The sequence below is a fragment of the Periplaneta americana genome, chromosome 10 (assembly GCF_040183065.1).
Source record: "Periplaneta americana isolate PAMFEO1 chromosome 10, P.americana_PAMFEO1_priV1, whole genome shotgun sequence".
NCBI lineage: Eukaryota > Metazoa > Arthropoda > Insecta > Blattodea > Blattidae > Periplaneta > Periplaneta americana.
In genome coordinates, this window is record NC_091126.1 from 29,406,454 (window position 1) to 29,421,213 (window position 14,760).

The window sequence follows — 14,760 nt, forward strand, 5'->3', positions numbered from 1 at the left end:
CAGCCTCTAGACAGAGTGCGTACATGAAAAATCACACTTTCTAGGAGCCCTGGGAGATAACATCCACTGAGATATCACCTCCATTTCCAAAGGGAACAGTGAGCAAAAATGGGCAATTTCACAAGGAGGTTGCAAAGATGTTAGCGAAATGAAGGCCGGCAGTTTCAGCATCTTGATTAATCTGGGTGATTAAATAGTTATAATATAACTACTTATACGTAATTGTTTTTCATGAACAGTTTCCCCATTGTCAAATTATCTCCACAACAAATAGTGCTGCATAGTTTATAACGGAGTTTTATTCATCCTGAAATTCAAGATGTAATCTGAAGGGAATGCATTGCCATTGTGAAAACGAACACACTTCCAAGTTCAGGACACAAATGAAATTAAAAAAATCTACAGAAAAATTATTTATTATCAGTTTATGAAGCATTTACAATAAAGTGGTGAAAATGTTGGTTTAATGATCGATTACTAATGGGCCTGCCTCTTACCTGTTTACTACTCCACTGCTAATAATCGGAAGATCAAATTCCACAACCGATTTATCAATTGGTACGACAGAAGTCACCTGGAGTCACATTAGAAAAACAGAATGCAATTTGGGAAGAAACATCAGTGGTGCTAAGAGAGGTAATTAATTATGCAACAGAATTCCGAAAATTAAAACATATTCAAAAAACGGCATTGTCAACTTGGAACTGCATGTTACTTGCTCTAACTGCCCTATTTTCAGGGAAATTCACAATTCCACATATACAGAAATTTCTCCAAATCTTTTATTCACTTTTATTTTTGGCATGGAACAAACCACAAAGTGGGGAAAGAAGTTCAATCATACTCTAACATATATTGCTTTAGAAAAAAATTGTCGATAGGAAGCACTTGGGAGAGACTATGCTCCACCTCGATATACGATTACCACACAATGGGTGTTTCTGTACACTATCTCTGTATGCAAACTGCGGAATATGTAACAAGCAAGCTAGTGTGTACTTTGTGTGACAATCTACAAAATAAACCGTCCCAAAACACTACAACAGTTCTAAACTTTACACTTCCAACTTAGGCAATCATAACATACCACACTCAAGACACATATACAATACATACTGTGTGTTCGTTCACTCACTCACTCTCTCTCTCTCTCGCTCGCTCAGTGTTAATATAAAACAAACACCTTACCAATGTATATACATGATAGATAATTCTAAACTCTAGTACGCAGAATCAAAATCATTGTCTCGAATAAACTACCGTGTTTTGCAAAATCAGACACTGCAGACAATATTTGCCTCTTTTGACAAGCATGTTCATTAAAAAAGGTTATGATCAACATCAGGTAAGATGGTGTCTCATGGATTTCCCTGCACGTATTATAAATATGTTCAAACATAAAGACATATGCGGCAGAAAACAAAATCATACAAAAATATGTTACATCTCAAATATGAAGTCACAGTTTGGGTTTTCTAAAACCATATTTAAACAGCAGCTTGCATGAAGAGACAGGCAAAATCGTTTCATTTCCCACTTTGTCTTTGGTCTGACCCCATGTCAGGGCTCCAGTTTTCCTTCCTCGGACTGTCATCAGAGCGTACACATGACAGCGGCAAAATTGTTACCTTCAAAATTACATTTGGAAATAGGAGGTTGACAGGGTTGGAAGAGACAAAAACGATATTCATTACAACAGCCAATGAGCAACAAGTCAAAATACATACATTTTACATAACAATTAACTAATATGACACTCAAAAACAAATTACCTATATGCAATAATTACCATTTTTTTCGTTATTCTGGTGAAAAGTGGAAGGAAAACTAGGGGAGGGGTTATGACATTTGCTGAATTATGTGAATAAATTGTTCTACATTTCCAGATAAAAAGTAGGAAACACTATCACCATAATAATTGTTTACTTTTTCATTTTTTTTTTGTTATTTTTGTTTTCTGCACAAATTTACAAAGAGACCTTGGCAGCTTTACATAGAATGAGATATGAATGACAACAGTCGCTTAGTTGGTCGGTTTGTTTCTGTTCCAGACGGAACGGCTCGAGCAAACCAGTGCTGTCCATCGTGGTGGAGTTGGCATGCAGCAAGCCACGAGCCAACTAATCTGGACCTTGGTTTCACTGGGGTGGGAGGCATGAAAGTGGGTGGGGGGACAGGGGTGGGAGGACTCAGTACACAAAGTATTAAGGCCACAGACTGAAAAAAGAGTAGTTTCACTACAACCTTTTTTTAGCTGATTATTCTTGATTTGTTTTTCTTTCAACTGGTGAGATCTGTCGAGTCCTGTCACGGTGACATGTAGAGTTTTCCAAAGAGAGAGGATGTGCCGCCCACACGCTGCAAGATGCCTCCGGTCTTCTCGGTAGGCCTCCGAAGTCGACGTCTCGGCACGATGAATGGCACCGACACTTACTGTCGAATCCTTTGTGCACTTGCCGTGTTTCTCGCAATACGCTCCCGGGACTTAGCCAATGCCCGACGCAGGCCTGGGCCCATACCAGCAGTTCGACAGGCTCTCGGGATAACAACAACTTGACCACAGATTGATTCATTTTAATAATATAACTGTGGGTTGGGGAAGCCCATTCCCTCCCCACCCCTCATCCGGTCGGTGCCAGGCCACAACATTACGTTATGTACAGTATGGGTTGGCACCGCATGCGCCACTTGGTCTTTCTTATAGAAGTACACACAGAGGCCTCTTTTTCTGTTTCGGTTTCTTCTCTGGTGACTTCTTGTTAATTTGTCGCACTAAGTCATAAAATATCTGCAAGCAGAAAAATTGTTTTAATACAATTTCATTTTATACAGACCATGAAAGCTGAAAAACCTGATGTGCCATAGCAAAAAGAACGCAAATCAAGGAATGAAGATAGAAATCACACAACTGTTGTAGGTAGGTTTAATCCCTTTACTTCTGTATTCTAAAGGGTGTCCCAACAAGAACACCGGATTTAATAATATAAATAAATGCAACAAAAACAGATAACAGAATAGATAACAGCATTGCCGAACCAATAAGAAGACAATAGTGCAATGTCCCAACACTGTCTTGTTATTGTTGGCTTGATGGCACTACTATCTGCTCTGTTATCTGTATTTATTGCATTCATTCACATTATTAAATCCAGCATTCTTGTTGGGATATCATATACTACATTTCACTTAACTGAGTGCTATTAATGGTATTCAGAAAAGGTGGTCGACAGGCTGAAGGTGACCGCATCCAACTCCAGAACAACGCTCTTCAAATCACAAACGCCTACAAATACCTTGGAGTAACGCTCCAAACAACAGCAAGATCCTTCAGAATATACACGAAAGAAAGAGCGGCAGCAGCAATAATAGCTATCCATGACATACACAATATCACACAACTGTCGCTTGATTCCTAAAAGCCGCAATAGGGATGTCAAAATTCGCACCATCGAGACTAGCATATGAGTTAGCACGTGAAACTTTCCTTGTAGAAGATCTACGCACCAAGTTTCTACTACCAGCTACCACACAAGAAGCAGTACTGAAAGAGGAAAGACAACAGAAGAGAAACGAAGTTCCAAACGACTTCTACGCAACAGACACGATGGCCGATCGGAGCTGGACTGGACCAAACAACAAGATCCGCAGTGCAGTGACAAGACTGGCAGTGCATGGGTATCACCACAAACTATCACGACCCATCACCGGAATGTGTGTGTAAACTGTGTGACAAACCATGTGCAAGATACCACTTCAGTGAGTGTTTAAAGAGAAAATCGCTGCTGGAATACAGCAGAGCCCAAAACTAATGCACATTTGTGCGCACTTCTCCTTATTAATTTTATCCCTAAGTTCTACAATAACTCCATTTTAGTCTAATCTCTATTCCCCTCTTTTCACTCACGGTCTTACTAATAAAAACTCTATATAAAGACGTTTAACTGTCTTATACTTATACAATGAGTAGCTCGTTTATAAGTCGTGTGTAAATTCCTTACTAATAATCACTATATACGTCGTGTATAACAGTATAACTGTTACACAGCTACGTCATAATTTCGTCATTACTTCGTTACGAAAGGTAATAGAATATCTGAGGTTCTCTATTACATCCATTAGAGTGCTCTAGTGTGGCGTGTTAAATATCGATAGTACAACTACATTTTGATCAAGGAGTACAAGCTACAGCAATATTATTCTAATAATTCTATGATCTTTGGTTTGTTCTTCTGTGGTTGCAAGGTAACCATCATAAAATGACAGTCGATACGAACAGCTGTTAGAGGGGCGGCCATTTTTTCCCCTATATACAACGCTTAAGGGTGGCCGGGTAGCTCAGTTGGTAGAGCAGCTGGCTACGGACTGGAAGGTCCGGGGTTCGATCCCAGGTGATGACAGGATTTTTTCTCATTGCCAAACTTTCAGAACGGCCCCGAGGTTCACTCAGCCTCCTATAAAATTGAGTACCGGGTCTTTCCCGGGGGTAAAAGGCGGTCAGAGCGTGGTGCCAACCATACCACTTCATTCTAGTGCCGAGGTCATGGAAAGCATGGGGCTCTACCTCCATGCCCCCCCAAGTGCCTTCATGGCATGTTAAGGGGATACCTTTACCTTTATATACAATGCTTAAACAAGGGGTTTCGTGTATATAACTACTGCAAAGCAATTCCCATTGTATAGTTACAGCCTGTTTATAGGTCCATAGCTTATTCACAGTTTATTAGTAACGTTTTCTGTCTCAACTCTGCATAAGTCTCGTATAAAAACTATACACGGTTTATTAGTAAGACTGTCAATGTTTTGTGGGATTTACATACATGATGTATACATAGACAACAATATCGATTTCATAACTGAAGAGGAAAGTTATTTTGAATAAAAGAAAACATAATTTTACAACTTTTCATGAATAAGATGTCAGCAACCAGAAACTCCACCTGATCTTCCACTATTCGAAAGACAAACATGCCGATTTCAGAATTTCTGTAAAACCTCTGTTAACCAAAATAAAGGTGACAGACCCATTTTGGACAATAAATGTCTACCGTTTTTGTGATTAAATGAATAGAGACTCAACAATGAGTTGTGTACATGAAAGCGTCACATGTGTTATAAAATGTTCTGTGCAGTGCATACCTACTGTAGATACAGTATAAATTAATAATTACAATATTATTGTTATTGAGTCCAAATATTGATTCTTCACTATTACAGTATAACTTTTAAATTTATTTATAAAAATTCAGTTACATTTTGGTCAAACCAGTTTTAGGTCAATAAAGGTTCGATTAACCAAGGTTTTACTACTTACAACCTATATTTACAATGTCACAACTGAAGAAACAAATACTCGTAGAAGAAGCAATACTCTGAAGAGGCTGGCTAGAACAAAGTGGGATTACTTGAAAACTGTACTACATGACACACATAAATCACATATTAAACCAGTATTACTGTACGGAAGTGAGAATCTAACAACTGTAATAATAGAATTAAAAAAAATTAGAACACAGAATAATTTTTACGATGATAAGAGGTGGTGTTAAATCTACATCCATAACAGCAATGCAGGTTATTACTAGAGCTGTCAATGAACTAAAAATTGTGATCTGTTAACCAGATGCCTTTACTCGATTTTGAACATTACTTTTAAGTTTCAACATGTAATATAATTTTATAACAATTTCACAAAGAACAACACACGTTTTTACAAATATTCTTAATTTTATTGATGTATATTGCAAATACATCAAGACGTTCTTAACACTGATAATGTATACAAGAAGTTTTGAAAAAGAAAAAAAAAAAAAGTTTCCAGTTTACACTTATTTGCAGTCACATCTGATCATCAAGATCGACTGCACTATTTCTTCTGTGAGGCTTTGTATTCTCTACATCATATGTACATAGTAGGTAAGTGGTTCTTTGTAAATTAGAAAAGTGTTTTCTGTTCAGTTTCAGTAATTTCTACGTATTCTGCAACTCCAATCAAGAAGTTCTGAATAAATGTTGTCGAGAAAACTCGCTGTCAGCTACAGTAAAGACTGATGATCTGAAGAACACAAGAGAAATTACAGTCGCGTCGCTGTTTCCGGCATGACTTCTCTTTGCTTACGCCTCTATAAAGTCTAGGTAGGTATTATCGTTCGCCATTTTTGTTCTTTCGTTGCTGAGTTACCAGATGAGGAATCTATTTGCCACACCATTAAACATTATCATGTCGTAGCTCCTATGATAATAAACTGACTCTCATAGGAGATACGACATGATAATGTTTAACGGTGCAGCAAATAGCATCCTCATGTGCTTTCTTTTAACGCCAACAAAAGAACCAAAATGGCGGGCGACTATATTCATTATTTATCGCGCCTCAGATAGTGCATAACGTCATCACCAGCGAATACAAGACTCACACGTTTAAATGTAGCTGAACTGCAACGTGATTGCCTGCCGGAAATAAGTGCGAAGTGACTTTACCAGTTTGCTTCAAGAATATGATAGTAATGTGAACGTTAATCCTAGCATGTTAGTGTTTTGTTTCCTCACTTCATGTGATGTAGAAAGAACATTTGATTTGCAGAAGTTTATTTTTACAGACAGGATAAACAAGTTGAATCCTGAAAACATGGAAAGCATTATTGTGTCACAAAGTTTCATGGAATCATGGAAGTAAATGAATTGTCTATATCAAGTTGACTTCAAATTATGAATAGCCAGTAACACAATAATTCATAAATGAAAGTGGCTTTTTTAATAACCAATGATATGAAAATTACCCACTATATCGTTAGTGTTTTGTTTTTCATAGGATCCTATTTTATGTTAAGTTTGCTGGCTCTTCATCGTTCAATGATAAATGAAAACTTCGAGATTTTTAAGTGCATATTTGCATTCATATTTTAGGATTTCTAATGCATATAATTCTCAACACAAGTAACGACTTATAACAGCTCTAGTCTACTTTCTGAACTGTGCCTATCACAATTGCATAACTTCGTCATATGCTTAATTTTCGTTCGGTTCTCTCAAGATTAAATAAGCTTCCAGACTATCATAAAAAAATTCACTTTGTACCCACTTGCCGGAATATTTCTTAGTAATTACTAATTTCAGAATGGACATAGAAAACAAAATTAGTCATGAGGAAGTGCAGAAAAAACAAGACGATATAATAGTACATTATGCAACGAGCCTATAATGATAGTAATTAAGAATCGAATATGGATATTTATGAAACGAGCGCAAGAGAGTTTCATAATTTTCATACGAGCTTCTTAATTACCATTATAGGCGAGTTTCATACGACTTTTTATGCTCGACCATATTTCTAACTTGAAATTACCGGTATTCAGATGTATACATTTTATTTGTATCTGACAAGATCGGAAGTGACCTTGTTCTAGGTCGTGAATTGTGAGATGTGCGCAGACGCGAAAGTATTGATTTTTTCCGAGGAACAATGATGTCATTGACCTTGACGTAGTCCCGTTAAACTTGATAATATTATAATATTATAACCTTGATTATTGAATTCGACATTGAAAAACGAGATGACAAATTGAATTTATTTGAATATTATTTACAATTAACGCTAATTATTATAGTAACAGAACATAATCTTCTGCGACAGTATTGGATTTCCAGCCTCCGCGACTTTTCGCTAATTCTCTTTCAATTGCATATCCGAGAATAATCGATACTTGCGGTTTTATAACGGTACAAAGCTGACTTGTCATTGGCTGAACACATGTAAGCTGAGTTATCATTGGCTGAAGACCTGTACTTTAATGAGTAGGTGTACTTTAATGGCATGCAATAAAGGACTGCTACCAGGTGTATAATTAGTACATTTCGTCATGGTCGAGCATAAAGTATTTTAAATGGCATCTGATAGATTTAAGACCATAAAAATTCATAATATTATATTCGATTAACTGTTTACTATGCTCCGTCCATTAAATGGATAATTGAGGGAGTGAAACTTGGGCACTAACACAAAGCAATGAGAACACGTTGCCACTCTGGGAGATGAAAGTGCTCAGAAAAATATATGGACCAAGAACTGTACAGACAAATAAAATAGGAGTAATACGGGTCTAATGGAAATATTTGGAGAACAAAACAGTAGCCTTCATCAAGAAAGTAAAATTCAGATAGTTGTGCCATATCGAGCTCATACCAGAGGCCAGGTTACCTAAGAGAGCAGACACCCAGGAGGAGAGAAAGGCATAATTCAAATGGCTTCAGGACGTGCAGCATGAGATGAAGCAGCGAGTCCAGGATACAACATAATGTCTTCAAAAATTAAAGGAGACCTTCACCCTTCTTTGACTGAAGTGTCTGTTATGAATGCAGGAATGAATGAATGAATGAATGAATGAACAGTTGACTCTTTCTGTGCTATACTTACATCATTTACATTAATTTTGGCTTTGGCAGACGTTTCCATGAAGGCGCAGTTGAACTGTCGTGCCAGGTTTACACCCTGATCCTTGCCTACAACCCGTTCATCCTCCAAGTCACACTTATTTCCAACCAACACCATGGGCACATCTTCTGTATCCTGCATACAGAAAACGTGAAAACAATAATTTATAACACATTCAACTCTCTGAGGTCTTTTTTGACCCCACACCATATTTTATTGTTAATATCTACATCCATATACTTCGAAAAGTCTCAGTAACCTAGATATGCTATCCTTGGCTATTTTAATTTTCCTTACAAATAAAATTATTATTTCATAATTATATATTGATTATTCTTTTCATATTTATTCCTTGTGGTCGTGAATGGTCCCAGCTATAGAATACATATTTACTTTGTAATTAGATATATTTTGCATTTAAACTTTTGCTCATAACAGTTGCTGACAGAAATAAACCCAAATACAGCATAAATAGTCTGCCATGTAGGTTATGAGTAAAAGTTTGTAGGTTCAAGAGTAATTGCTTGTATTTGTAAAATAAGGTTCTTTACTTTCTAATGCAGCAGGTGATGAGAATGAATAAATAAATTGATTGTCTAAACATAATAATTGACACTTGATGCAATAGCAATTTCCTTTTTGTGTTTTATTTCAAGATAAGTGAAAGTATTTTCTGATAATTGAAAGAATAGGAACAAAGATACTGAATAAATAGTCTGCCATTACAATAATTAAAATAATTAATTCGTTGTTTAAACATAATGAGTAACTCTAAGTGCAATAATAACTTTGAATTTCCTTATAAAAACAAATGCACAAATATGTAAAATGTCAGAATTGTTTACAACAAATATGCTTGGGGTCAAAAAAGACCTCAGATAAGTAGCATGAAATTCCAGAGCAAGCTAAGTTCAGAGGATGAAAGAGTAATGGAACGGAGAAAAATTCTCTCCGGCGCCAGGATTTGAACCCAGGTTTTCAGCTCTACGTGCTGATCCCGGCCAACTAGTCACTCATAACGAGTGCACCTCAGCACATGTATGGACTTCGGTCTTATGTTCATAGACATCTATGACGTAGTGCAGAGGGCGGCCACTAGAGGGAACTCAATCAGAGAGAATTCTGTCCGACGCCGGGGTTGTATCCGGTGTGGCTTAGTGGATAAAGCATCAGCACGTAGAGCTGAAAACCCGGGTTCAAATCCCGGCGCCGGAGAGAATTTTTCTTCGTTCCATTACTCTTTCATCGTATGATGACGCAGAATATCTGCATGGAAATATCATATGTACTTCGGTACATTGAAATAATATATAATATATAATATAAGTTCAGAGGGTTAATAGGTATTAACTGTAAATTCAACACACTTGTATTTCATATTACGTAGAAACTGAAAATGAGAAAAGGAGTGAATAGTAATCAATGAAATACTGTAATTAACCTATTATACATTCCTACCACACATAAATAATTTCAGAATTTGTAAAATCAGACTGAGTGACAAAAAAGATTTTCATTCCAGTAATAAAGCAGTGATTTATGGCATATTGGTAACTTTAACTACGACTTTTTTTCTGAACTATGAGACAAATTTTGTTCATATTCAGTATTAACAAGATTTTTTGTTAGTTAATTAACGATGATGTATCAACTAATCGGTTATTTAGCATCGATAAAATTGGTGATAGCAAGATGGTCTTTGGAGAGATGAAGCCGAGGATTCGCCATAGATTACCTGACATTCGGCTTACAGTGGGGGAAAACCTCGGAAAACATCCAATCAGGTAATTAGTCCAAGCAGGAATCGAATCCATGCCTGAGTGCAACTCCAGATCAGAAGACAAGCAGCACAGTAGATTGAGCTATGTCAGTGGCTATTTACAACATTATTCATGTGGGAAGAATGCAACACAAATTAAGAATATTTACTCATAAAAGAGCATTTACATTATTTTAAGCGTGTACATGAATAACAAAATGTGGAAATTTGCACAAAATGTTGCAGTTGCTGTAATAGTACACTTTTTCTACACCAAACTGGATCGAATAATCAAACTGGATTAAATAGAAATACTGATGAAATTCTATTTCATCTATTCCAACATAGTCTTTATTTTCTCTCTTATAAAAATAACCCCATACATTTCACAGTGTTAAACCATAGTTTTCATAAAGGCGTTACTTTCAAATATATTATGTCCTTTTTTTTTCCTTCAAGTGCTAAGAATCTGAAGTCTGCTTTGATCTCAACTAAAAATATTCAATATCTCTTCAAAGGAAGATCCATACGCCCTCTACACTACAGATGATAGCAGTTCTACACTACAGCAGAAATTTTGCTAGGGATCATCATCTGAACATCAATTCCGAAAATTAACTATTAATTAGAACGTAACTAAAAACTACACTATCTACCAAAAAGTAACTGGGCACTGTTTTTGCCCATTTAGAACCTCGTGATACCACCTCTTGTTGCTATAACAGCAGTCACCCTGCCAGGCATGCTCTCCACTGGTTTGTGTAGGATATCCACTGAAATGCGTTGCCATTCCTCTTGCAACATGGCACTCAGATGGACAATGGAAGTTGGCCACATCTCCCGAGACCTCAATCGCTGGTCAAATTCGTCCCAAAGATGATCAATGGGATTGAGATCAGGACTCTGTGCAGGCCAGTCAAACAGGTGAACATTATTGTCTGCATACCACTGCATAGTAGCCGCCGAAACATGAGGACAACTTCCATTGTCCATCTGAGTGTCATGTTGCAAGAGGAATGGCAACGCATTCCAGTGGATATCCTACATAAAGTAGTGGAGAGCATGCCTGACAGGGTGGCTGCTGTTATAGCAACAAGAAGTGGTACCACGACTGAAGAGGTAAAAACAGTGCCCAATTATTTTTTGGTAGATAGTGTAGCTTAACACTTTAGTTATTCTATAATATCTTAATTCCGTTTTAAGTCCGTCTTGAATAACTGCCTATAAAGAACTTAGGGTGGAATTTATAGTCGTCACTTATAAAATGAGTGAACCCTTAAGTAATGAGTGTTTGCTTATAATAAGGGAACCCTTAAGTCAGTTCCGAATTCATAGACAACATTTATTTTCACGTAATGAGTGCTCACTTACAGCTGCCGGACATGGCGTCAAAAAAAAGCTGACTCTCATTGAACCAATCGAAAGCAGCTCTACATGTGGAGTTGCTATAACAACGAGTTATCAATATTATTGTACTGAATAAGTTATATACAGCAATAGTTTCATGATATGTTAAATTCTAGTTGCATGTCAGTTATAGTTATAATCAGATATCCTACTAATTGGAACACATGTTCTGTAGTGGTGAATTTCTTAAATAAATAAATTACGCCTATTAGGCCTACTATATAATACTGTTTATTGAATTTAACATAGTTTTATATTTACTCTGTAATTTGCCAATTATAGCTACATTTTACATTTTTGGCTATGATATCTATACGTAACTCTTTTTAATTTATTTTTATTTGGTATTTTTCATTTATATCTATATCTGTGTCTTTTATTTAGGTAGTATCTACTTGTTTTCTTTTTTTAATTTTTAATTTGTAATTACATTGTATCTGCGTTATCTCTTTTTTTCACGTTATATGCAATTCTATGTTTTTTTAACAAATATCTGTTCTGTCTATTGTAATTGGGGCTTTGCCCTGTTATAGACATAAATAAATAAATAAATAAATAAATAAATCAATAAGTAAATAAGTAAGTGAGTACCATTAAGTAAGTAAGTAAGTAAATAAATAAATAAATAAATATAAATTTGGCTAGAGCAACAACTTCGAATTGATCTGAAAATGATATCGCTTCTTAAATTCCAGTTCACTATACGTTTCCAGAGGATAATCCATGTCTCTAATATACCTTTTTGGGACACGTATATTTTCCTCATTTCGTTCAACAAACTCCACAAAATCCTCAAAATCATTCTCAGTATCCATTTTGAAAATGAGTGGTCACTTAAGGGTACAGATCAGCTCACTTAAGTAATCACTCATTATGTGAATGAGGGACAACTATGAATTAGAAATGAGTATAAGTAACCACTTAAGGGTTCACTCATTTATAAGTGACGACTATGAATTCCGCCCTTAATTTCGCAATCTGCTTTTAATGCATTTTAAACTCTAATCTATTTGTCCAAGAACTATAGTTTACAATGCAGAACCTTTTGTTATAGTACACTTTTGCACGCTGTGTTTCAAGGTGAGAGTAATCTATATAACTACAGTCCAGCTGGGATGGGGGACTGGACCAGATAAGAGGACTTCATTGCTCTACACGATTTCACCTTCAGTGGTTATTTAATGGAACTGTTAATTGGGGTTCTGAAGGTCATCATAGTTGATTTGAAACAACTTCTCATGAATCATGATATCATGTTACTGCATCGGATCTGTGGGGAGAGGGGGAATTGTATCAATTGTCAACTCCTCATTCTCACAGGTGTAAAAGTCACCTCGGAAATCACAAATGTTACAACCTGGAGTTATAGGGTCGATTTCTAAAACGAGGTCTAGACCACGACCATGGCTTTAAACCATGTTTGGATTTATAAAACGAGGTCTTTTTCATTTTTCTGAGCCATGGCTCGAAACCATGGTCTGAAGCAGAGACCACGGCTGGAGTAGGTTTAAAACCATGGCTTCATGTATACAAGATGGAGGTAGTAGATCAGCTGGATAATTATCAAAGGAAAATTTGTATCTACGAATATTAAATCTCCGGGTTAGAGTGATGAGAGACAGGAATAATCCTTTGTAACTATATAACGACAATAATTTCAGGCAAATATTTCGATTTTCGAAGAAATCAACGCAAAATTTAGCAAAAATGCTAAGTAATAATCTGCAACGAAATGCAAGAGGCGACAGGTTGACAATTTTTTTTTTTTTTTTTACATCTTCTTGTTGCTTTCAGGGAAGTAAGATATAATATTTTATATTAATTATACCTTTATGGCTATGGGATGATACATCTTAATTCTCAGTCTTTACAGTAATTTTGGACATTTTATTTAATACTCGAAAATGTTGTGGGCATACAAGAATATGAAGCAAACGTGATTTTGTCTTCTTGTTATAAGTTTTATGCTACTGGGCCTTCCCACGTAGTAGGCCCTACTAGCCTATTATATGTGAAAACAGAACCATACTACATTTTAGTTTCAATTGAAATTTTAATCCAGTTAATATTTAGATTATTAATTCCTTAGAACCGTATTTTCAGTTAGTTAATGTTGGTAGTAGTTATGAACAAACATTAAACTACAACATAAACGCTCGACTTGTGCTAATTATTTGGGTAATATCATTCTGGTACCTAAAAATCCATTCCCTGTTAAATACTAGGTAATGCTAATATTTTAAACACACGTATATTCCCTAAATATAACAATACCTTAGCTGTGAACAAAAGAACGTGACTTACTGCAATTCAATAAAAATATTAATCCCGATGTTCATTTATTTCTAATATCGACTATGTACAAGAATAAAAATCGATTCTTAGCTGTGTTGCCATATATAAAACCCACGAACCTCGGCTTCTTCTCAAGCCACGTCTCGACTTCGTTTTAGAAATTGCATAAGGATTCAGACCTCGATCACAGTTTAAAAGCCAAGGTTTGGAACTACGATTTCGGCCGTGTTTTAGAAATCGACCCATATAGTTCTTGAAAGTAAAAGCAATAGGGAGTACTGAAAATGGACGCTGTTAACGTCATATGATATAAAACATTTTACAGCTAACTAAATACTTTATAATATTTAAAACCTTCTGTTTCACAAATACTAAAACACAGAAATGCATATAAAAGCAACTTGATAGAAACAAAGTATGGTATTTAAAAACAAGATAAGGAGTGGCATTCATGGGTGGATATGTAAAGTGCACTAACAAATAGTGATGAGATGCTGATATTCTAAACTGAAATATCACTACTTTTCCAAGAACCTGCAACCTTAAAAGGTCTTTGCCTCCAAAAGAATCCACAAATAATTTTTACAGAGTGCAGTTTTTAGACCCACAGGAACTGAAACACACCAGTGAATTACATGTACACTATTGAATACTGAGAAGGAACATTATTAATAAACAAATATGACAAAACGAAAAAAGTATTTCATATCTACTCCACCTTGGGACTGTACTTTCATGAAACAATGTACTGATATGATAGTTTAGGATAGCTATTGGAAAGTTCAAATATACAAGACGATTCAAGTAATTTACACAATGTGGAAGTTAGGAAAATCTGCAATTTAATCTAGCAACAGCTTAACTGTGTCAG

The 14,760-nt window shown here is 35.9% G+C and overlaps 1 protein-coding gene across 3 annotated transcripts in view; it reads right to left on the reverse strand.

The window, feature by feature from the left end:
* Positions 1-400: 400 nt before the first annotated feature.
* Rap1 (RAS oncogene family member Rap1) overlaps positions 401-14,760 on the reverse strand; it is a 211,478-nt gene continuing 197,118 nt past the window's right edge. For all 3 annotated transcript variants that reach the window (XM_069837063.1, XM_069837061.1, XM_069837060.1), the window contains exons 4-5: positions 8,411-8,563; positions 401-2,788 (exon numbers count right to left, since the gene is read on the reverse strand). In XM_069837063.1, the coding sequence (XP_069693164.1) occupies positions 2,699-2,788; positions 8,411-8,563 (243 nt within the window). In that variant the 3' untranslated portion in view covers positions 401-2,698. The remainder of the gene's footprint in view (positions 2,789-8,410; positions 8,564-14,760) is intronic.